This window comes from Peromyscus californicus, unplaced genomic scaffold (assembly GCF_007827085.1).
Source record: "Peromyscus californicus insignis strain IS unplaced genomic scaffold, ASM782708v3 Scaffold_7__1_contigs__length_154581171, whole genome shotgun sequence".
Taxonomy (NCBI): domain Eukaryota; kingdom Metazoa; phylum Chordata; class Mammalia; order Rodentia; family Cricetidae; genus Peromyscus; species Peromyscus californicus.
In genome coordinates this window covers 12,163,147-12,186,470 of record NW_026294595.1, presented here as the reverse complement: position 1 = coordinate 12,186,470, position 23,324 = coordinate 12,163,147, and the positions used below count along the sequence as shown (strand labels likewise).

At 51.5% G+C, this 23,324-nt stretch overlaps 1 protein-coding gene across 9 annotated transcripts in view; it reads right to left on the bottom strand.

Moving 5' to 3' along the window:
* The window catches only part of Vav2 (vav guanine nucleotide exchange factor 2), a 172,125-nt gene that overhangs the window by 29,747 nt on the left and 119,054 nt on the right, over positions 1–23,324 (bottom strand). For 6 of the 9 annotated variants that reach the window (XM_052723782.1, XM_052723776.1, XM_052723777.1 and 3 more), the window contains 8 exons: positions 10,823–10,925; positions 9,184–9,198; positions 8,088–8,186; positions 6,898–6,966; positions 5,616–5,716; positions 1,891–1,990; positions 1,038–1,133; positions 535–603 (listed from right to left, as the gene is read on the bottom strand). In XM_052723782.1, the coding sequence (XP_052579742.1) occupies positions 535–603; positions 1,038–1,133; positions 1,891–1,990; positions 5,616–5,716; positions 6,898–6,966; positions 8,088–8,186; positions 9,184–9,198; positions 10,823–10,925 (652 nt within the window). The remainder of the gene's footprint in view (positions 1–534; positions 604–1,037; positions 1,134–1,890; positions 1,991–5,615; positions 5,717–6,897; positions 6,967–8,087; positions 8,187–9,183; positions 9,199–10,822; positions 10,926–23,324) is intronic. The other 3 variants (XM_052723779.1, XM_052723780.1, XM_052723783.1) reach the window with 1 other exon arrangement.

Here is a 23,324-nt window from a genome sequence, read left to right as displayed (position 1 = left end):
AGCAGCAGGAGCCAGAAAGGCTTTTGAGCAGGACAGTGTGCTGAGCTTCAGAGGGCAGTGGGATGTTACCATAAGGCAGGCAATGGAGGAATAACAGGAATAGGTCCCTGAAGCCAATATGTGAAAAGGAACCTTCAAGCAAGTGATAGAGGGACAGGGCGTGGGACAAACCTTCAGCAGCAGAAGGACTAGAGGGAAGGAGGTACTCCAGGATAGAGCTGGGCCCCGAAAACCACTGCCAGCCACACTGGACACTTGGGAACACAGGAGTCGGCTCCACTGGACATTTGGGGACACAGGAGTTGGGGGACAGGGGCAACTGCTGGTAAGTGAAGTCAGGGACTTTGGACACATGGAAAAAGCACCTGGCCCGTAGCTTCCTCCACTATCCTGTGAGTCTAACCACACCCCCAGTGCCCTGCCTGTGTCACCCTGGGCAAATGCTCCCATTGCCTTGGAGCTCGGTCGGGATCCAGGAACACAAGACACACCGGTCTGGGCACTCTCCGGCTCTGCCTTGTCTTTTTTACCAACCTGCATGGCTTCCAGTGCTTCCTTCAGCTGTTGTCTCTCCGGCCGGTCTGCAGAATGGCTCAGGAGTTCCTGTGGGAGTGAGAGGAGAGCTAAGGCTAGCCCTCGAGGTCCCTGCCCCTGCCCAGCGCACCTTTGTGCACACAGCAAGACCCTCAGCAAAAAACTACCCACTAGCCCAGGTGCAGGTCCATCTGCCCAACTCTAACAGACCCGGGGACCCCTTACAGAGTGGACACCTCGGCCAGGAAGCCGAGACTCAAGCAATCAACCACAGCAGCTCTCCTGTTCCTGGTCTGAGGATGCTCTTCCGTCTCTCCCCACCTGCCTGACCTTCTTGCTAGTTTTAGTCATCATTTTCCTTCCGGTTGCCATGATACCCTTTCATGGTGTCTACTGAGCACAGAGTCCCTCATCAGCCTTCGTTCCACCCTGCCTGTGGGCCAAAGCCCATGCCACCAGAGCCCGTGTGACACAGGGCACAGCCAGCAGATCGATGGCCTCACCTTGAGCAGCAGGTGGTACTTCAGCACCCGTTGCATGGGTACCACCAGCAGATCTTGCAGCTTGAACTTGCCATCCTGGACCTTGAGCGTGCACTCCTGGTGTGGGAGAGCAGCGAGTGGATGAGGGGTACCCTCCCTGGGAGAACCCATCTCCACTGCCAGCCACGAAGAGAAAGAGACCTCGGCCCTGGACTCTCAGACTTCCAGAATAGGCATGAGATGGGTGTCATAGTATGTGAGCAGGACATACCACCCCTTACATCCTGGGACATGATGGGACCCTGGTATCTGAAGCACCCCTTTGCCCAACAGCGGCTGCTGGGGCCAGGCCTTGCAGAGCATGGGATGTGTCATCTGCTCCCTGAAAGCCAGGTGGGGAGGGGGCTCACACAAAGTTGTGAGGTTACCTAGGGCCCCCTGGGGTGCCTGGAGAGGAGGCTCAAACACCACACGCCACCAGCACTCAAGCTGGAGCTCTGAAGACAGAGCTTTCCTGACCACACAGGGTAGGGACACTCCTGGACCTGGGGGTGAGGAAGAGCCAGGAGGGCGCTCAAGGGAGAAACAAGCTGACAGAGGTAGGTAAACTGAGGCAAGGGAAGGAGGCCCGATGTAGCAAGCAAGTCACCTAGGTCCCATCAAGGACTCTGGGATCGGCAAAGACTAAGGTCAAGTGTCACTCTTTGAGACGGACTTGTCCAGGCCTCCACAGGCTCAGGCTGTGTTCTAGCTTGGGACATGTGTTCTGGAAGTCATCTAACAAAACTCAAACCCAAAAAGATGGGTGTTGAAAGAAGCTGGTGTGTCTCTAGACCAGCCGGTTGCGCCAGGCCCGGTACCGGGATGCCGTTACCTCCACTTTCTGCCTGAAGTCCTCCCGGCTGGCGAGGAGCTGGTTCAGTGTACTCTGAGCATGTTCCATGTGGCTGCAGTACTCTCCGTAGATCAGGAGCCTGAGGAGGGGGCAGCAACATCCACACACATGGAGACAGATCAAGCAAGACACTTGCAGCTGCTATGAATCCGTACAGTGCACAAGCATGTGAACACACATGTTCCCAGGCATGTCTAAGATACTTGCAGCTGCAACGCCCTAACTCCTTCTTAGGCAGGCTGGAGAGCCTCAGGGTCACTGCCTCACGTGGCTCTGCTCCCCCGGCCCCCTTCTACGTTTTCCTCATTCTCTACATGACTAGGTTAGGAGAAGGACTCCCAAAGCATTAGCAAAGACGGGGAGGCCACCTCCTGCAGGCCTACTTCAAGTTGTGACCCATGGTTCGACCTCGATCTGGAGAGGAATGCCTGAAACTGAGAGAAGCCCCCTGCCTCCTGGGGCTCTCTGCTTGCCTCCAAGCCTAGCATAGGGGCCACTCATTGCTCAAGCTTATCCTTGGGCGATGAACAATGGAGGTGGCCACCGGAGCTTCTGCAAGAGTGTCAGCAACTGGATCCAGAAGATAAGCAAGGCCTGTGCCCAGTCAGAAGCAACGGGGTCCCAGCAGCTCTGGCCAGCCCTATTTGCCCTGTGCCTTCCCCTCCCCTCCTTCCCACGGCCCATGCTGTCACCATCTCTCCTGGCCATTCAAATTATCTTTTTGGTGCCATACACTGTTCTCTTCTTTGTCCCCACCTGGATCCACGTGCTACCCCAGACGTGACATCTCTACAGATCAGAACCCTAGCCCACAACTCCCTCCTTATGCCCTGACCACACAGAAGATGGTAAGAGGACACTGTGCCAGGTGACAATGTTACCAAGCACAAGCACCCCTCACTAGACCACCACTCTCTCAATGACAGTGTTACAGGTCCATTCTTCAAGCAGTCACCAAGGTTACTGAAGCCCCAGTGAACTGACTGAGCTAGCAGCTGGTGCCAGCCTGGCAGAGCCATACAAGGGGCTTATTGGGAGGCTGGGCTTATCCTTGATGTTCCAGCTCCATCCACCCCATCCCAACATATGTCAAGGAGTACTGTATCAAGGACCCCTGGATCCTCCCCATTCTGGTTCTAATAACCCTGCAATAGTTACTGCCCACTGGGACTCTTATTCCTCTTAAGCAACAGACCAGGGCTGAGGCAGCTGGCTAGACTTCTTGCAGGAGCCACTCAGGAAGAAAAACTTGCTGTGGCTCCTGGGGTGACCAGGTTCTGCCACACGGGCAGCTCGAGGCAAGTCTCCTTCCCCTGGCATGGTGGTTTGAATGAGAATGCCCCCCCTCCTCAAACCCATAGCCTGGTACGTTTGAATACTTGGTCCCCAGTTGGTGGAACTATTTGGGAAGGATTAGGTAAGTGTGGCCTTTGTTGGAGAGACTGTCACTGTGGGAGGAGGGAGGACTTTGTTTCCTAGTTCTCTCTCCTTCCCGCTAGAGGATTTAGATGTGAGCTCATAGCTGTTCCTGCCACCAAGCCTTTGTTCTACCACTGTAGTGGTTTGACTAAGAAAGGCCCCCACAGGCTCATATATCTGAATGCTTAGTCATCAGGGAGAGGCACTACTTGAGAAGGATTAGGAGGTGTGGCCTTGTTGGAGGAAGTGAGTCATTGTGGGTGGACTTTGAGGTTTCAAAAACCCAAGCCAGGCCCAGTGGCTCTTCCTGTTGCCTGTGGATCCAGATGTAGAACTCTCAGCTACCTCTCCAGTACCACATCTGTCTGCATGCCGCCATGCTCCCTGCCATGATGATAATGGACTAAACCTCTGAAACTGTAAGTAAGCCCCAATTACATGCTTTATTTTAAAAGAGTAGCCTTGGTCAAGATGTCTCTTCACAGCAATAGAACAGTGACCAAGGCATCGTGGACTCTAACCCTCTGGGAACCGTAAGTCCAATTAAACACTTTCTTTTATAAGTTGCCTTGGTCATGATGTCTTTCACTGCAATAGAAAAGTGACTAATACACCTAGGCTTTTGGGACCAGATGACATTCAGCCCCTTCCCAAACTTAACTCTAGCTGCAGAGGAAGACAGCAGCAGGCCCTGGTACCAGTGCCTTGCTGGCTTGACAAGTATGGCCCTGGCAGGGCTCCTTGTTCCACCCAAAGGCCCCCAAAGGGTCTCTGGCCCTACCTAACAGATGCATGCCTGCAAGCCCAGCAGACGCAATTAAGAGTTGCAGGCTTAAACAGGGTTTGCGGATGGATGTAGCTCAGAGGTTGAGAGCTTGCTTAGTGCATGTGGGGGTGGGGGGGTGGGGAGCGAGTCTCATCCTTGGAGTCCAGAGATACTGTGTAGCATAACCCTGTGCTGTTCCCTCAAGGGCTCCACCTGCCCCGTTGCCTATGTTCAGTTCAGGAATCACCACACCCTGCTACCTCTGATACTTGAAGCCTTAGGTAGAGCAATCAGGGGCTTTCCTGCAGACATTCCCCTGACCCTTTGTCCATGCACAGAGCTTCTAAGCACAGACTAGAGGCACGGTTTTGCTGTTCCTCAAAACTGAACAAATGGTTCATTCTGAGAGTGCTGGAGGAAGTTAGCTATGGAAGTAAGAGTTAGCAGGCCTTCATCTTAACCATCAATACTTGGTACTGTTAAGAAAAATATTGGCCCTGGAGAGATGGCTCAGAGGTTAAAAATACTTCCAGCTCTTTTGCAGAGGACCTGTGTCTGGTTCCTGGCACCCATGCTGGGTGGCTTACAACCACTTAGAACTCCAGTCCAGGGGGATCTGATGCCCTCTTCTGGCCTCCAGGGGCACCTGCACTCTTATGCACATACCATCACACAATAATTAAATAATTAAAAATGAGAAAAAAACAAAAAACAAAAACAAAAACAACAACAACAAAAACACCCACAACTTGGAAATAAGGCCACAGAGGCACACACTTTACCTCATGTATCTCAGATAATTCCAGTTCGTCCTGAAATACAAGCCTACCTTGGTATACCTCTATCTGATCACTGTCCCCTAAGGAGACTGGGGGGAGGAGGGGATGACAATAAATGACTTGCTGTCACAGAGGAGACACTTCAAAGCTTTGGGGCTGTGGCCTTGGAAGGTGTGGGTCCCTCTTGTGATGCTGAGGACATAGGCCTCCACCTCTGCTCCATATCAGCTTCAGCCTCCCTCCAGGGTCTGCTGGAGAGCTAAAGAGAATGGCTAAAACTGGGGCATGTGCACAGGGATGTAGCTGCTGCACTTCTGGACACCAAGTTCTGATCTTACCCAAAGAGTGGGCACCTCTTCCCAAACAGTCTGTGATTTACTATTTCTGGCCCACAGCACCACAGAGAGTCAGGGATGGAGAGGAACAGGTCAAGTAATTCAAGCTGTTGTGCCTCACCACGAACATCAGTCACTATGATCCCAAGGAGCCAGAGAGGCAGAGAGGGTTGGAGGTACCCAGCCCTCCAAGCTGTGAAGGAGTGGGTACTGACCCTGGTCACAAAGAGGAACAAGGATCCGGAGATAAGTGGCCACCTGCCTCAGTCCCCAGAATGTGAGGCTACACCTCAGTGACACCTCCCTGCCTCTGTCATCCTGCCTGGGCTGGTGTAGAGAGGTCCACACGGTCTCCCAAGCTTTGAAGACACAGCTGAGGCCCTGATCCAGCCAGCTGTCACTCACCTTTCCTTGAACTCCAGGAAGACCTTGGCCAGGGTACTGCCACCAGCCATCATGGACACATCAATGGCCCGCAGAAAGCTGTGGTGCACCTTAATGAGGTCCTAGAGGGAAAGCAGGATCAGTGCATGGCCAGGCACACTCAGGCCCCTCTGGCCAAACACACCCATGAGGTGCTGCTGGGTTTTCACCCAAGCCTGTGAATGCTGGTGTCACTCAGCTAGAAGTTTCTGGCAGGCATGGCTAACTTTTTTGACATTGCAGCCCAGTGCCATCAAGAGAGTTGGTGTTCAAAAATCACACAATTTAATGACAAAAATATAAAACTGCAAAAGAAGTCTCATGATGTTTTAAGTAAACTTGAGATCTAGTGTTAGGGCTGCATTCAAAGCCATCCTGGGCCAAATGCTCCACCCTCCACCAAGCCACAGGTTAGACACCCCTGTCTCAGTGCCTGGTACACACAACACTGGAGCACATTCCTATCATGCAGTGGAGAGAGCTGCCCAGACCCAAATCAGCCCCAAAGGACACACGGTAGCTGCCTCAGAACAGACTTGATGCCAGAAGAGGATGGAGAAGGCAGTGTGGCTGTTTTCAGCTCACAGCCTTGCAGGTCTCCCTGCAGCTGAGAAGAAGGGAGAGGCCCACAACTACTCAGCTCTCAGTTTCTGCAAGACGTAATGCCCTTACTGTGTCACCTTGGCCTGGGGAAGCGTGCTTCCTCAAGCTTCACAGCAGATACAGAACAGTGCTCAGCACACTACCCACCCCCTCTTCCCTCCCAGCTTCTTTTCTGTCCCAAGCCATTTGTCCTGGGCGAGGCCCAGACAGTAAAAGGGACACTCTGGTCAGCCCTGTGCTGGAGAGTAAGATTCCCCCACCCTCCACCCCAGTCACTGACCTGACAGAAGGTAGTAAGGCAGCATGCTCTGGAGGGCATCCACTCATGTGTGGCATCTGGAGTTGTAAGCCAGCTGCCTCCACAGGTTAACCTTCACACAGGGTCATCTGGTACACATGAGTGGTCAGATGCCTGCAGAGCATGCCTGCAGAGCAGATGTGGGGTACACTTCCCTCCATGCTAACCAGAAGCCTTGAGTATAGTCCTGTGGGTCTCAAGTCCCTTCCAGAGCCATGTGAATCTGTGCACAGCTGACAACTAACAGAAAGTCACATGGAAAGCTCTCAGGTCACACCAGATACCTCATCTTCTCCCTCCTGAAGCCAGAGTCTCCAGAGTGGGATAGCTGTATGCCTGACGGGAACATTCCAGAAAACTTACCTCCAGGTTGATGAAGATGGCAGCCATGTCCGCTGGGCTCAGCACCAGCCGCAGGGGGCCCACATAGTTCTGGAAGGAAGAAGTTTATGCTGCCACTCAGTATGTAGGGTGCTTGCCACAACCAAAGTCAAAGATGCCAGGCACAGGGAGGTGCTCAGTGCTCACTGGATAGCACATGAAGAAGGCAGTATGGGACTGAACGGTGGGCAAGGCAGGCTGGAACTGAGTCCACACCCACAGCACAGCTCTGTGGAGGCCATAATAAGGTCAGCCTGGGCCACAGTGTATCTCAAGACCCTTGGCTGAAGGCTTCACTCACCATTCTGGCCACACTGGGGCCAACTCCACACCAGAGAACAGCCAAGGTAAGTTTAGCCTAACAATGGTGTTGGTCTTTACACAAGGACACAGATGCACCAAGAAAATTCGAAAGCCAGGCCTATTGGGTGGTGATGAGGGCTAGGTGGTTGGGTATGGGTCACTGGTAGTCCTTGGGCTTGGGTGGCATCTAGTCACAAGGCCCATCACATCGAATGTGCTACATTCCTGGCCACCGACAAAGGCACCAGTGGGCCCCACAGGGCAAGGAGAAGCTTAGAGAACTTAGCTCACAATCTGGCCTCACGTGTTCAAAAGCAGAGCTGCAATCATGGCTGGCTTAGATGGGAACCCTGAGAAGACATGCGGGAGAGGCTAGGGGGCTTTCCACAGAATGAGGGGAGGCTCCTTTGTGTGGGAATATGATGACAAGGTGGAGGGGCTGAAATCCCAGTGTGCTGTAAGTGTCAACGTGACACAGTCTAGAGTCATTTGAGAAGGGGGTTTTAACCGAGGGATTGCCCAGATTGTCCGTGGGCCTGTCTGTGGAGGGCTGGCTGGATTATTAACTGATGCAGGAGGGCCCAGCCCACGATGAGTGGCACCAGCCCCTGGCCAGGTGGTCCTGGGCTGTGTAAGAAAGTAGCTAAGCGTGAGCCTGTGTGGGCCAGCAAACAGCTTTTCTCCATGGTTCCTGTTTGAGCGCCTGCACTGACCTCCCTCAACGGTGACTGTAATGGCGAAGTTACGATCGAATACACTCTTCTCTCCCTAAGTTCCTCTGGTCAGTGTCTTATCACAGCAACAGAGAGACAAGGAGAACAGGCGCTAAGCCCCTCCACCCTGGGGATCCGAGCAAAGCCGAGGCTCACCTTCTCGATGTCCTCCAGGGTGCGGTAGTACTTGGCCTCGGTCTCCTGAATCTCCAACAAGCAGCAGCTTCTCTTGTCGTCTTCAGTCATGCCCATTTTCTAGAGGAGACACAGGTATGAGCCAGGATCCCACTACCTGGACACCCACTGCCGGCCATCTGTCCCACGAGGCCCTGGCTACCTGCCCCACACAACAGGGTGACACCTTCCCAGTATTGCCACGAGATTACTGAGTATACTGTGAGGTCACGGGCCCTTCCCATGATCTGTGGTTGAGGAAACTGAGGCATGTGGATAGAAGAGAACTTAACGAGAGCACCAAGCAAGGCACAGAAGCTTCTAGACTTCTGGGTATCACTCCCGACTTGGAACCTCCAGTCCTCACCAGAGTGGAGTGAAGGTCTCAGGAAAGGAACATATCACATATAGGTGGGGTGTGCCCATGGTACTTATGTGCGTGGGTCAGCCCTGTCCGGCACCTGGCATAGGCCAACTCCTTGGAGACCCTCAGTTGATCCATTCTGGCTTCCTTACACTAAATGCCCCACAGGCCAGACTTCCCCGAGAAGCCACTGAGAAGTCATCAGTGGGTCACCTGGGGTCATACCCCTACAGCAGGGAGGACAGGGCCTCCCTGACTGAGAGATGGCCTGCACAGGGCAGAATGAAGCAGAGGTTTGGCCCCAGTCAGGCTGTGGAGGGCTTTATAGCTACTTTCTTTGGATTCTCTCAGGCTCAGACAGCCTGGTCTGCACCAAGGACCCTGAAGACACGGCACTCAACAGGTACATACCCAGGGATACTCTTGTTGATCCTAAGAGGCCCCTCCACGCTGTGCCACAGTACTCTTTGAGCACTGTGCAACCTGGAGTGGGGGCCTGGTGAGGTCCATCACTCCTGAGGCTGCATGGGATGGGTGGGGATGAGATCCATGGGGTGGATCTCAATCCAAGACCCTATACAACGCTGTGTGCCTGACAGCGTGTCACCAAGAACATGGTCCTGAACTTTCTCTATGGCCTCTGTTACCTTCCCGACAGGTGGGAAAGACAGAGCTGACAGGAGCCCACCTGGCCTTGTCTTACCTGCAACTTACCTGCATGTATCTGATCTGAATGCATGGAGGAGCAAACAAGATTGAACCAGTCAGCAGTGTCCACTGTCCTCAAGCCATGCTTGGGAAGTCAGGGGCACCGCTGACAGCCCACCCCACTGTTAGCCCCAGAAGCCACGTCACAGCCCTTCCCAGAGCCTGCTGAGGGAGAGTCAGGACACAACTTAAGGATGACAGAAAGCCTCCTTGATGATCCTCCCATGCCTGGGCTCTGAAAGCAGCACCTGCCTTTACCTTACTTCATAGAAGGCACATTCTATTGCCTCCCACTTGGAACAGTTTGGTTCAGCTAGTTCCAGACAGGATGAGAAGGTGGGGGAACCCATTATTTATTTCAGAGGTCCCTCATAGCAATAAGTCTATATCCCCTCAGTGGATGGACCAGACAGCTGAAAAGATCCAGCACCAGCGCTGGGCATTAGAACATTGGCTGTCCTTCAGAACATGGGCAAGCATGCCCCTGCCCTGGGGTTCTTCAGGACCAGGGACAGTGACAGGCTCCTGCAAGAGTTGTAGGAATCTCAAGAGAGAGCCTGACAGGCTGGGCTGGGGACCCTTCAAATATGTCCCCCAACTACTGTACCTGGATGCTGACATTTACCCCCAGGGCACCCATCTTGCCAGGGACTTTGAAATGATGAGGCCTTAATCAGCCTGGTGGTGTTTCCTAGGCTATGGCAGGCCAGGTCTGGGGAAGCCCCAGTCGGGCTGAGAGCAGAGCCTCTCCCACCTGCTCTGGAGCAGAAAGAAGCCCCGAACACGATGGGGAAGGAGACTGATTATAAGAATCTCGGGGACAAATGTGCATGATGTTCTTAAGGGTGTTGTGAGACGCTGCAATGCCCTAGTCTAGCCTTCCATCTCTCCTCACAAGCCAGGGACACAGCAGGATGCCACCAGCCTGGGAAAGGCTCTCGGGGCTCTTCAGGATTCTTCTCTCAGCTTTTTGTTTCTCTGACACCAGCTGGAGGCTCCCACACAGACGGGAGACAGAAATACTGGCTTTTGATAAATTTCCCACCTCTTCAGGAACACAAATGCGTCGAAAGCCTCCACAACTGACAAGTGGCACGGTGCCCACCTTTGGGGAGATCAGGGGTTCACGGGAGCTGTGGCCTACCCCTCCAGGGCCCCCTCTCTGCATCCCTCCAGGAGGGACCCCCCCACCTTCCACACAGCAGCTGTTGGCAATAAGCCGGAGCTGGCACAAAACATCGTCCGCAAGATCATTAGCCAAGGCTGCGTGGAAATAAATACCCTTCAACATAAAAGGCATGCAGCTGGCCGACTGAGCCCACACCGGTCTCCTCATTCTCCGCACAAAGAGTTACAATGATGTGTGTGCTCAGTCGCACTGTGTGAGACTGAACACGGAGTTACCATTTAAGGCTCTCTGGAGAGGAAGGATTAAGGACCTTCCAGGGAAAATGTTGTAGCCACTCTGCTGGAGGGGGCTCAACAGTCATAGGTCGAATCTAGGGCACCTCAGAGTATCCTGACAGGGCTGCGAGGACACTGCAGGGGAGCCCAGGGGGATCGGGAAGGACGCGGATCTGTACTCAAGCAGCTCCCCATGGGAGGCTCAGTTTCCTGTAGCAAGAGCAGGGTGGGGGGTGCTCACCATGGGCTGCTGCACCTCCACCTTGATGATGTCTTCGTAGATGTCATCCCCTTCATCTTCACACGGGACACAGTCGTAGATGTCCTCACCCAGGTCATGTTCGCTGCACAGGGAGAGGCGGGTGAGCAAAGAAGAAAGGTCCAGCCACCTGGACTGGGCGGCTGTAAAGCATTTCCACAGCACCTGGCAAGGTCACCCTCCTCAGCTGAGGGTCCCCATCTACAAAGTGGAGTACCTCTGTGAGTTTAAATCAGATTAGGCAGAGACTGTCGTGGGGATCTGCTTGTCTTCAAAGGTTCTTTCTTCTTCAGCGATGCCCCAACCCTGAGTAAATGCTGGAGACACACCAGGCAGAGGCCCTAGTTTGAGACACCTTCCTCCACTGGGATCCTCTTAGGCTGGTCAGCAGAAATGCCCAGCTCCTACCTCAGAACAGAGTTCCCATCTCAGCCTGTGCCTGGGATCCCCAAGTGCTCTGAGTAGCAAGGTCTCCACCATTCTTGTGGCCCCATCATGAAAATCAAGGGTATAGGACCCACATATGACTGTCTCTCACACATCGTGGACACCAAGCAGAACAGAGGAACTGAGAGAGACATGGAATACATTAGTGCACCTTCTCAAGCCAGAACCCACAAAAGCAAGGACCAACTTCTGATTCTGCTCACAACTCCTGGACTTTCTCCAAGCTACCCATGACAACTAATTAACAATGACTGTCAATCACTGTGCCTACAATCACTATTGTGCTTTGAATGAGAATGGTTCCAACAGCCTTATTTGAATGTTTGGTCCCTAGTTGGTAGAACTGTTTTGGGAAGGATTAGGAGGTGTGGCCTTGTGGGGGAGGGGTGTTACTGGGGGATGGACTTTGAAGTTTCAAAGGCCCATGCTAAGCACAGGCAGTCTTTCAGTCTTTCTCTCTCTCCCTCTCTCTTTGCCTCCAACTTGTGGATAAGATGTCAACTCTCAGCTACTACTTCAGCACCATGCCAGAGGGTTTGCCTCCGGCCATGCTCCCCGCTATGAGAGTCATGGACTCACCCTCTGAAACTGTAAGCAAGCCCCCATTAAATGCTTTCTTTTATAAGTTGTATTGGCCATGGTGTCTCTTCATAGCAACAGAAAAATAACTAAGACAACCGCCTAGGAGACAAACCCCCAGCATGTCTGAGAGAATCTCTAGATTGGATTGACTGAGATGGGAAGACCCACCTTGAATGTGGGAAGCATTATTCCATGGGATAGGACCCTGTACTGAATAAAAAGGAGAAAAAATTTGAGCATCAGCAGCAGTCACCTCTCTCTCTCTGCTTCCTGACTGTGGGTGCAATGTTTACATCTTAAACCCCAGCAGGAAGCAGAGTGCACTGAAAACAGCTTTCATGTTTAAAGGCTTCGAGACTTTAATGAAATGTCTTTAAACTCCCAAAGCCTGCTTCCAGTGACATACTCCCTCCAGCAGGGCCATACCTCCCCCAAACACTGCCGGCAACTGGGAACCAAGTATTTAAATGCCTAAGACTATGGGGGACATTTATCATTGAAACCACCACAGTTACCTCCCACAAGAGCACTCTGAGACCTCTGCCTGTGTGTCTAGGGGTTCCCAGGCACACCAGGAGCTAGTGCAGTCCCAAGACCCCTTTCCATCCGCCTTGTAGTTGATAATAAGACATCTGCCCCATGCTTTGGCAATCTCATCCTTCACTCTGAACCCTCCCCAATCCATGTTGCAGATCTCCTAAAGCAGTCTGCCTGCTGTCCCATGCCCACTGCCTCAGGGGAGGTAACTGTGCTCTGGGGTTCAGAGGTGCAGATAGTGAGCCCCGAGCTGATAGCAATGAGATCCCACAGGGTAAAGGTTTGGAAAGGGTGGTGCTTTGGGTAACCCACCTTCTGTCCCAACCCACAAGCACAGGTCAGAGGACAAGGCTAACAGAGGATGAGTCACACTCCAACAGTCACACAGAGAAGTGCCCACCTACCCTTGAGCCTTCTGAACATCTATACCCACACCAAAGTTTTTATTGTTGTTTGGTGTCTTTCAAGACAGGCTCAACTCTGTAGCCCAAGCTGACTTAGAACTCAGCATGGAGCCCAGGCTAGCCTCAAACTCATGACAATCCTCCTGCCTCACTAGCCTGCTAAATGCTATGTGGACAGAGATGTGCCACCACGCTCAGCTTAAGTTCTTTTTTTTTTTTTTTTTTTTTTGGTTTTTCGAGACAGGGTTTCTCTGTGTAGCTTTGCGCCTTTCCTGGTACTCGCTTTGGAGACCAGGCTGGCCTCGAACTCACAGAGATCCACCTGGCTCTGCCTCCCGAGTGCTGGGATTAAAGGCGTGCGCCACCACCACCCGGCTCTTTTTTTTTTTTTTTTTTTAATAACTTTTATTTATTATCGTGTATGTGTACACATGGTGGGGAGGTGCATGTACTACAGTGTGTGTGTCAGATCATTGCGTGGACTCCATTCTTTCTTGACAACTCCAGAGATCTAACTAAAGTGCCAGGCTTGCTGCATACAAGCAACTACTCTCTGAGCCAGCTCACTGACCCATCAACTTAAATTTTTAAAAGCCATTTGTTCTTTTTAGGCCCATAAAATCCTTAGAGGTGGCCATTTTGCACATTAAATAATACACCTGTGCTTGCATGCAAATAGGAATACACACACACACACACACACACACACACACACACACACACACACACACACAGTGGCCTCAGCCCCAACTCTCCCTGGCTCTTCTCCCTGCAAATAGTGGGGTATCATTAATGGTGTGCAGACACTGGGGTGCACACAGCCTCCTGCCATGCAGGGCTCATACTCAAGTTCACCTCAGAACATCCTGTGGTCTTTCCTGCTGACCCATGAGAGGGTCCAACCCTAGGCAGGTCTGTCTGTCTCTTGGAAACTGTCACTAGAGATAACACAAATCATTTCCCCTGCCTTTCTGGGCTCTGTGCTAAATTTTGACCCTGCTACTCTCTACCCTCCAGACTCCTAGGCCAGGTGAGGGCTTCAGGGTCCTTTCTGGCAAACATTACTCAGCAGAGCGAGGCTGGAGACAGAGCTGCTGTCTACAATTCCGACCACGTGGAACTGAGGGAAACAGATGCTCTAGGCTTCAGGAGCAGACTGCTCCTGGCAGATGAGACACCTCCCTTTCTAGAGACAGACACCGGCTTCGCTCCAATGGGCTGGGGGAAGGAAGTGATGGACAGGGAGCTTTGATGGTTACATATTCCACAAGCCAGTGAAAGGGGTCCAAATGGGTGAAATTTGAGCCTGAATAGGGTCTTATAGATTGGCAACCAGCCAGCATAGGTGCCCCCACTTTTTCCTCATCCTACCTTGTGAGGATATCCAAGACAATTCCAGGATCACCCAGCTGGGTTCCTTCCCAATAAAAGACCTGTACATGGACCCTACCTCAGGCTGACTGGAACCAGCTCTTGAAGTATGACTCTTAGCTCTCCTAAGGGCCTGGCTCCTAACTCTCACTTGAAGATGGGATGGCTGGAAGGATCATAGCTCTACTGTGATCTCTAGAGCCCTGTCCTGATTCACAGTGAAACATCATTCATGTCTCACAAACTCCATGGTACCCAGCTCTGAAACCTTGGACAGGTGGATGCACAAAAGAGCAGGTGCATGTGCTAAACTTGGGTAGGAGGGGTCAGTCCCATCGTCCCCCAACAAGGCAGTGGGTTTGTAAGGAGGTCCCAGCATTTCCTAGTCAGATGAGATTTGAATGGCACCGTTAAGCTTCCCATGAACTTGTGGGTTCTAGCAAAGGTTAGACAAGCTCTCAGCACCCTTACCTCCAGCTGACTCCATATCAGCTACATACACCTGCATCCACATGCCAGATGGTGGATTTTCAGTGTCTTTGGTAGGGTTGATAATACTAGAAATATACCTTGGCTGACCCATTCTGACAAAGGGACTGTCCAACACCCGACCCAACCCATTCCACCTTATCACAGACCGACTGATCTCTCTCTCTCCACTTGCCCCCCTCAACTCCCTCCTGGCTGATCCTCAACAGACCACCTTCCCCACTGCAAAGTCGACAGCATAGACAGCTCTTCCCTTTGGCATCTGGCTTCGTGTCCTCTGCATCTCATTCCTGAGCTCAGGAGGATTTGCAGCTGGTCCTTTGCAAAGCTGAATGAGTAGCAATCTGTGATCCGATCTCCTTTTCTATGGACACTGGGACCCTTAAACGTACAACCAAATATGGTGGCATGGTCTTGTAATGCCAACACTAGGGAGGTAGAGAGAAGTGGATCCTGAGGGCTTCCTGGCCAGCCAGCTGAGCCTTCTTGATGAACTCCAGGCCAGTGAGAACCCCTGCCTCAGAATACAAGAAGGGGAGCTAAAGAGATGGGCTCAGAGATTAATAGCACATACCGCTCTTGCAGAGAAGCAGCTTGTTCCCAGCACCTGCACCAAGTGGGTCACAACTGCCTGTAACTCTAGCTCCAGTGCTTTCTTCTAAACTATTTGGAAATCTGTTCTCACACATGCACATACCACCACCTGACACATACTTAAAAAATAAAATAAGTATGAGGCTGGAGAGATGGCTCAGTGGTTAAAAGTATGGATTGCTTTTGCAGAGGACCTGGTTCAGTACCAGCATCTACATGATAGCTCACAACCACCTGTAACTCTAGGCCTTCTTCTGGCCTCCATGGGCTCTGTATATATGTGGTACACATACATACGTGCAGGCAAAACACTCATACACATAAAAACTCACACAACTCAATTCCTCTACAAGAGCAGCAAGTGCTCTTAACCTCTGAGTCATCTCTCTAGGCCCCTGCTAAGCATTCATTCTTAACTGAACAAAGTCTATTTTCTCAGATTTTTTTCCTATTATCTTACCTAAGAAACCTTTGCTTTCCTCTAAGTTACAGAGGACTGACTACCCGACATATTCTAAGACCTGTACAGCTACAGCGCTTCTGTTCAGGTGTCTGTCTGATCCACCCGAATTGGTTCTGTGTATAACATCCCCACAGGAAGGCCCAAGTGTTCCAGGGTTATCTGCCCAAAACTTTCTTCTTTCTAGTTGGCTTCTTAAACATCTTGGAGAAAACTCCACCTCACTATATAACTCCAGGTCCCTTCTAGAACGCTTGGTTCTGTCCTACATGGGCACTCACCTGCCCATATGCAAACACTGATGTTTTACTTCGATCTACCGAAAGTTTTGTGGTGGTGTCTATAAAGTCCTCCAGCTTTCTTCTTTTACAACACAAAATGACTGGTTGGGTAAGGGTGCTTGCTATCAGGCCTGACAACCCGAGTTTGATTCTGGGGCTCCACATGGTGGAAGGAGAGAACTAAGCCCACACACTGTCCTCTGAAACTCCATCGCAGGCCAGGGCTCCTAATTTTGTAAAGTGAATACTGGACATCATGACTGAGATGCATGGAGACTCTGGGTCCTGCAACTTCTGACATCGCGTTTATTCTAAGAATGAACCTAGCTGGACTCAGGTAAGAGGACATCCTGCAGAGGGCAGAGCTGACATAGCCACGGAATTTGGGTTCCAGCTGCCACCACGTTTTGGTGGAACACTTGGGTCCCTTGCTATACAGATAGGATGAAGGGTCAGTTGAGGATGAAGGTAGGTTCTGGGCTTCTGCTGAGACCCCTGCCTCCCTTCCAAACTCTTTCATGTTCCACCCACAAAACAGTTCTAAAGGCCCGAAGACCACGTGGTCAGGTCCACCACAGCCAACAGCCCTACTTCTTCATCTTGTTTCTGTTGCTGTCAAAACACCCAGACCAAAACAACTTAAGGGAGAAGGAGTTTATCTGGCTTGCAAGTCCAGGTGACAGTCCTTGTTGCAGGGAAGTCAGGCAGCAGGACCTTGAAGCAGACAGTCACATCACATCCACAGTCAAGAGCAGAGAACAATGAATTGCACACGCATGCTAGCGCTCAGCACACTTTCTCCACTCTTTGAGAGCACAGGATCCTCTGCCAGGAAATGGAGCCATCCACAGTGGGCTGGGTTTTCCCGTCTCAATTAACACAAGCAACATAATCCCTCACACATATGCCCAGGGGCCCACCTGATCTAGACAATCTCTCATTGAGACTCTCAGATGATTTTAGACTCTCAAGCTGAGAATTAATACTAACCATCACCCCTCCCCAACCTTCAGGGAGTTCTCAGTCCAGTGTTCTGTCTGTCCTACTGTCAGTCTGGATCCTGACTGCCTTTCAGAAGCACAGGTGTTTAGTTCCAAGCCTGTGGCACTCCTGGCAGGTAGTGAAATGTTCATGAGGTGGGGAAGACGTTAGGTCATTGCGGGTAGGCCCTTGAATGAACTAGTAAGACCCCACACCTTCCCCCTCTCTTTTCTCAACTGTCATGAGTTTCACCCCTGTGCCCTGAGTTCCATCATGACATAAATGCTACCATAGATAAAGCAGCTGGGCCTGGAGACCATGTACAGAAACCGTCAGCTGCTGTAAGCCTGTCTTCTCTTTCAGTTGGTTGTTAGGCATTCTGTTATAGTACTGAGAAGCTGACAAACACACCTGGGAAGCAGCCTTCTAGAACCCCATCCACTCAAGATAGATCCTTTATGAGGATACTCCCTCCACTTTCTCTCAGCTTCTGGCGGCTGCTCAGTGCCTCTGAGTGCATTTTTACGTATTTTTTTCCCCAAGCTTTGTCATTGCTGGCTTCAGGAACATTAGTCTGATCCTACATTCTGTCACTGCCGAGAGTCAGACTTCCTTAGATATCAAGCAGCCCCCATCTGCATCAGCATAAATGGAAGCTCAGGGGTACCATTATATAGAGACTGGAGCCTCCTTCCTCCCACAGTGAGCACCTAGAGAAAAGCCTCTGAGGGAATCCTCAAGTAGGGAGAGGGGACCCAGCTTTGCCCCATCTGGTCATAGAACAAATAAGGCCACAGCCCTGGGAAGCTGTGTCACACAGGACTAAGACACTGGGAACACCCCCAGCAGGTACCCCAACATCACATGGTACTGAGATATTGGGAACATTCCCAGCAGATACCCCAACGTCACATGGTACTGAGACACTGGGAACACCCCCAGCAGATACCCCGACATCACATAGTACTGAGACACTGGGAACACCCTCAGCAGGTACCCCAACATCACATGGTACTGAGACACTGGGAACACCCCCAGGGTAGTACTCAACACATGTGCACTCACTGCTGCGTTCTGCTCTTGCCTTCCCGAAAATCAGTGGCAACCAGGGCCATCCATCCTGGCAGGACCATGTTTCACGCACCACTTCCCACCATCTCTCCTTACCACCTTGAGGTCAAACATGGTCAGCCAGAAGCGGGGCTGGGGGTGGGCTGTCCTGGTGCCTTAACCTAGGGCATCAGAGCCTCAAAGTTGTAGACTCTACACCCCTCTCTCCTCTGCAAAGCTTCCTGCCCAGAAACGGCCGACCTGATCCCTGTCTGCATCCTCCACACAGAGCACGGAGGGTGCCCCTGAGCAGACTCCCCATACTGATCCATCTGCATTTATGCAATGCAGCCTCTGCCCATTATTTAATTAATTCAGGTCAACGAACAGCTCCATGCATGTTATTAGCAATTATAAAACCGGAGAACTGAAGTTTCACACATGCGTGCTCCAAAGTACTGGAGAGGAAGAAATGAAGAGAATAGCCAAGAGGCAGGCTTTTCTTTTTTTAAATGAAAATAAAATTATACTGTTACACAGAGAAATCCTGTCTCAAAAAACCAAAAAGGGAAAAAAATATAAAAGTAAAATCAAATATGATAAATAGTCAAAAGATAAACTCAGAGACCAAGATAAACAAGTATCAATCAGATACTTTGAGGTTGACCCATATTTATCCTAAGATCAATTCTGCACCCAAATCTTTGTTGATCCTTGGGACAGAGATGACTTCAAGGTGGAAGCACGGCGGGAACAATGCTTAGATGAGAAGGGGGTTACTTTGGTGTTAGTGCGTGAGGTGACAAGCTCAGGCAGTATGATGGCTAATCTTGGTTGTCAACTTTCAACTAAAATCTATGTTGCTAGGCACTCCTGTCAGGGTGCTCTTTAAATCTGTTTGAGTATTTGAAGAGGGAAGAGCTACTTGGAACCTGGGCCATGCTCTCAGGTGGCTGCCCACATAAAAGGGCATGGAAGGAAGAAATCGTTTTGTTTTTAACCTGCTTGCCCTCACTCTCCCTGGCAAGTTCATCTCTCCTGTTGCTGCAACCAGTACTAAGTCCAACTCCTTCAGGACTCCAAGGTAAACTGAAAACCAACAGCTGTTCAGGAGCCCTCCGGGACTCCAGTGCCAGACTGCAACTGTCCAGGTGTCAAACACCAGGGACTGCACAACTACTGGACTCTTCGGCTTTCCATCATGAGCCCGACATTGTTAGACTACCCAGATGGACCACAGCCTGTAAACCGGTCTATCCAGCTCCCTTCACTCTATCCGTTCTGTTCCTTAGAGAACCCTGGCTGACACAGGCTTTCCTTCTGGCCACAGCGGTATGGATGTCCCAGAACTTCCTTGCTTCTTATACAAAGGTCTCACCTACACCTCCCAGGTCCTTGCATCCGTGGTGACAGATTAGCAAATGTCTAATATGTGAGGACCGTGCTGATGAGATGAGTAGGGAAGAGGCACTGAGCTGAAAGTAGGCTACAAAATGAGGCTACCTGGGTGATCTGGAGTGCCCTGTGCGGCAACTGGGTTAGGAGCAGGTTGTACAAGGACCTCCACTTCCATTTTCTCATGAACTCAATGAGAACCCAGCTAAGGCCCCAGAGCCTGCCTCAAACAGCCTCCCATGCAATCCTCCTCAAGGACCAAGGCCAGGCTGTAGGGCCTTCCACTGGGCCAATTTCAGTCCACCTTACCACAGACCTTAGAAAGTTCAAGTCCCTGCCTGGTCCTGTCAGGAGGCTCCAGGAACACAGAAGGGTGGAACGAGAGCCCTCTTCACCTAGAGCCATGATTCCTGGAAAAGCTGCGTCCCCACCACACTGCAGCTGGACAGTCAGTGCTGGTGAGTGCCCACGGGCTCCAGGACAGATGAGTGGGATGGACTCCTACCTGGAACTGGACTCTTGTGCGTTGTCCCTGGTCTGGGAGGCAGTAAAGCAGATTTACGCCATTTCCTAGCTCAGTTTCCCTAGCACAGGCCTTGCATAGAGTAAATGTTCAATGCATGGCAGCCATGGTACACCATCCAGAGGGTGGAGAAGAGGTTCAGTCAGGGACATGACTTCAGCCCAGCCGCTGTGCTCATGCACAGAACATGGGGCCGGCAAGACAGCTCAATGTGTGCCTGCCACCAAACTTGATAACCTGAGTTCAATCCCCAGAACCTACATGATGGAAGCAGAGACTCGATTCCTGAAAGCTGACCTCTGACCTCTACACATGAACCCACATCCATAACACAAAATAAATAAAATGCTATTACAGTACTGTTAATAAAATAAGTCTTAGATGCTAAAGAGAAGGCTTAGTGAATAAGAGCACTTACTGCTTTTGCAGAAGACCCAAATTTAGCTCCTACTACCCATATGGGACAGCTCATAAATGCCTGTTAACTTCAGCTTTGGGGGATTCAAAATCTCTGGCCTCCTCTGGCACCTGTACTTACATGTACATACTCCCATGCACAGGACATTAAATAATAATAATAATAAAACACAACTCTTTTAAAATTAAGTATTAGAGAGGAGAGGAGAGGAGAGGAGAGGAGAGGAGAGGAGAGGAGAGGAGAGGAGAGGAGAGATTGCTCACTGAATGGTTAAAAGCACTTGCTGCTCTTCCAGAAGACTCAAAAGTTCCCCACACCCACATCCAATGGCTTATAACCACTTATAACTTTAATCAGAGGATCTGGTGCCCCTTCTGGCCTCCTTGGGCACTCAAACACATGGCACTGGCACACACACTTGCAGGCAGGGGAGACAGAGACATACATACACATAAATGAAAATCTTTTTCAAAAACAAAATATTTTTAATGACAGAGCACGGGCTTCAGAGACGGCTCAGTCAGCAAAGCGCTCACCACAGAAGCATGAGGACCTGAGTTCGATCCTCAGCATCCACTGAAAGGGCAGGGGAGGGGGCATAATAGCAGCATGTGCTTGTGATTCCAGGTCTGAGGAGGTGGAGCGAGGTAGATGTCTGGGACTTGCTGACTAGCCAACTTGACCTAATGGGAGAACTCATTTCAAGAACCTCTTTCAAAAAAAAGGGATGGTGCCCAAGGAATGGCCGGCCACCAAGGTTGATGTCCACATGTGCTCATTAGGCATTCATACACAGGGACTCCGGGGATAGAACCCATGGCCTTTCACATGCTAAGCAAATGCCTAAGGACACCAGATTAAACAACAATGAACACAAAAGCTAGACCATGGAAGCCCCAGAACTTGGGGCTGCGCTGGCCTCCCAGGGTTGCAGGAATCGCCCTTCCTGGTCCAGCTGCCACGAGAAAGCACAAGAACATATGTGTGGGGAGGGACCGCCCCACACAGTGGCAGGACTATGACAATTAGACACAGCTGGGCCACATGGCGTGAAGGCACAGTTGCCCCTTACCTGCCCCAGCCTCCTCCTGCCTCACCCTCTCCCTCCTGCAGCTTCTGAAGCCAGCTGCACCGACAGATGCTACCTCCCAACAATGACCCCTCTTACAATGGCCTGAACTCTTCCAGAGGAGGCCCAAAGTGTCCCCCCCTCCTGCCGGCCTGAGCCCCAGCAACCCACGGCTTCCCTAGCCCACATGGGGGCTGATCCTGGCACCCTGGTTTTCGACAAGGCAGCTGCTGAGAAGCCCAGCTCCCTCACCCTGCAAAACGAGGGGGAAATGAGCAATTGCCCTCTGCCTCAGGCGCTGGGTGTTTACAGGGGACATAAACATCGTGCTGACAGGCTTGGCACACACTGTGAGCTCAGCCCCAGGCATGAGGCTGGCAGGCAAGCCTGTGACAAGCCACCATGAACTTGTTACTAGGAAACCAAAGGGGACATTGGGGGGGGGGGGGGCGTCTTCGTTTTGTTTTTCTGCGACCTCGGCCCACACCAGACTACGGTTCATCTCAGGGCACAGGCAGCAGAAAGTGGGTGCTGTGGACTCGATGGTCTGTTTGTGGGGACATATGGACAGACAAGGACCCTAGATACCTTTAATCACTCTCTGTTGGAGAGTCACTCTACCTACAGGTAGGAGCCAGGAACTACCTGGCCAGACCTACCTGGCTACAAGCCTATTGGGGCTCTGCTCGACCCCTCACTCTCCAACACACACACACACACAGAGAAAGAGAGAGAGAGAGAGAGAGAGAGAGAGAGAGAGAGAGAGAGAGAGAGAGAGAGAAACCACCGCTTTTCTGAGAATTCTTTCTAAGTAGCAGCAGAGCCTAGAAACATCGACAAATAAATAAATAAGCAAGCAAGCAGGCGGCACTGGGTCACAAGGACTGGTCCCATAGGGACACCCTAGGCCCCAGGCAGATGGTCCAGGGTTTCAGTTCCTCCTTGTCACAAGACCGTGTGGCCTCCAGCAAGGCACTTCCCCTCCTGAAGCTCTAATTTTCAACTGCAAGATGGAGGACGGAGCCTCCACTTATGCCGTCAAGGCTGAAATGGCAGGGAAGCCAGCAGGGGCAATGTGGGGAACACACAGGACCCTTCACACAAGGACTGCAATATTCCGAGCATCCATCACCCCGAGTCCTGTCCCCACCCCTCTCTCGAGGGGGATGAGCACCAGGGTACATGTGTGAAGACCAGAGGACAACTTGAAGGAGTCAGTTCTCTCCTTCTACCTGGTAGGTCCTGGGACTTGAACTCAGGGCTGTCAGGCTTGGCCGCAAGCACCTTTCCCTGCTGAGCCCTCTCACTGGTCCTCGCTCTTCCTTCTAACACTCTGTGTTAGGCTCAGGTCAAGTGATCTGCCTGCTGTGCTCCTTACAGAGGACCTGCAGGGAGCACTCCCTTATCACGACAGAGATTCAGTAAAACAATGAAAACTCAGGGTCAAGGTCACCCGGCGCTCTGGACAGACACCAGGGGAAGGCATCCTTTTGGAACGGCAGGGCTGTGGATGGCTTCTGAGAAGTGGTGTCTAGGCTGGGTTTTGTAGAATGAATAGGAGTTTGGCAATACCAAAGATGCCAGGGCATGACTGAACTTCTACAGAGGAACCCTGTGTGGCCTGCTTATTCATTTTTCAGCGTTCCCCCTTATGTGGTTCTGTGTGCCACGTCTGTGCTAAATATAAGAGACGTGAGTGACATCAGGAAGGCCAAGTCTTCATATCTCAGGGTTTCTAAAATGCATCGTTGGATTTGGAAGGCCCCGTTAGGCAGGACAAAGCTCTCTGCTGCCTGTAGGAAAACGGCAGCGTATCCACACATGGCTTTAAAACTCCTTTTTCTGGATGCTTCTGACAGGAGAGAAAGACCCTGGCTGGCTTG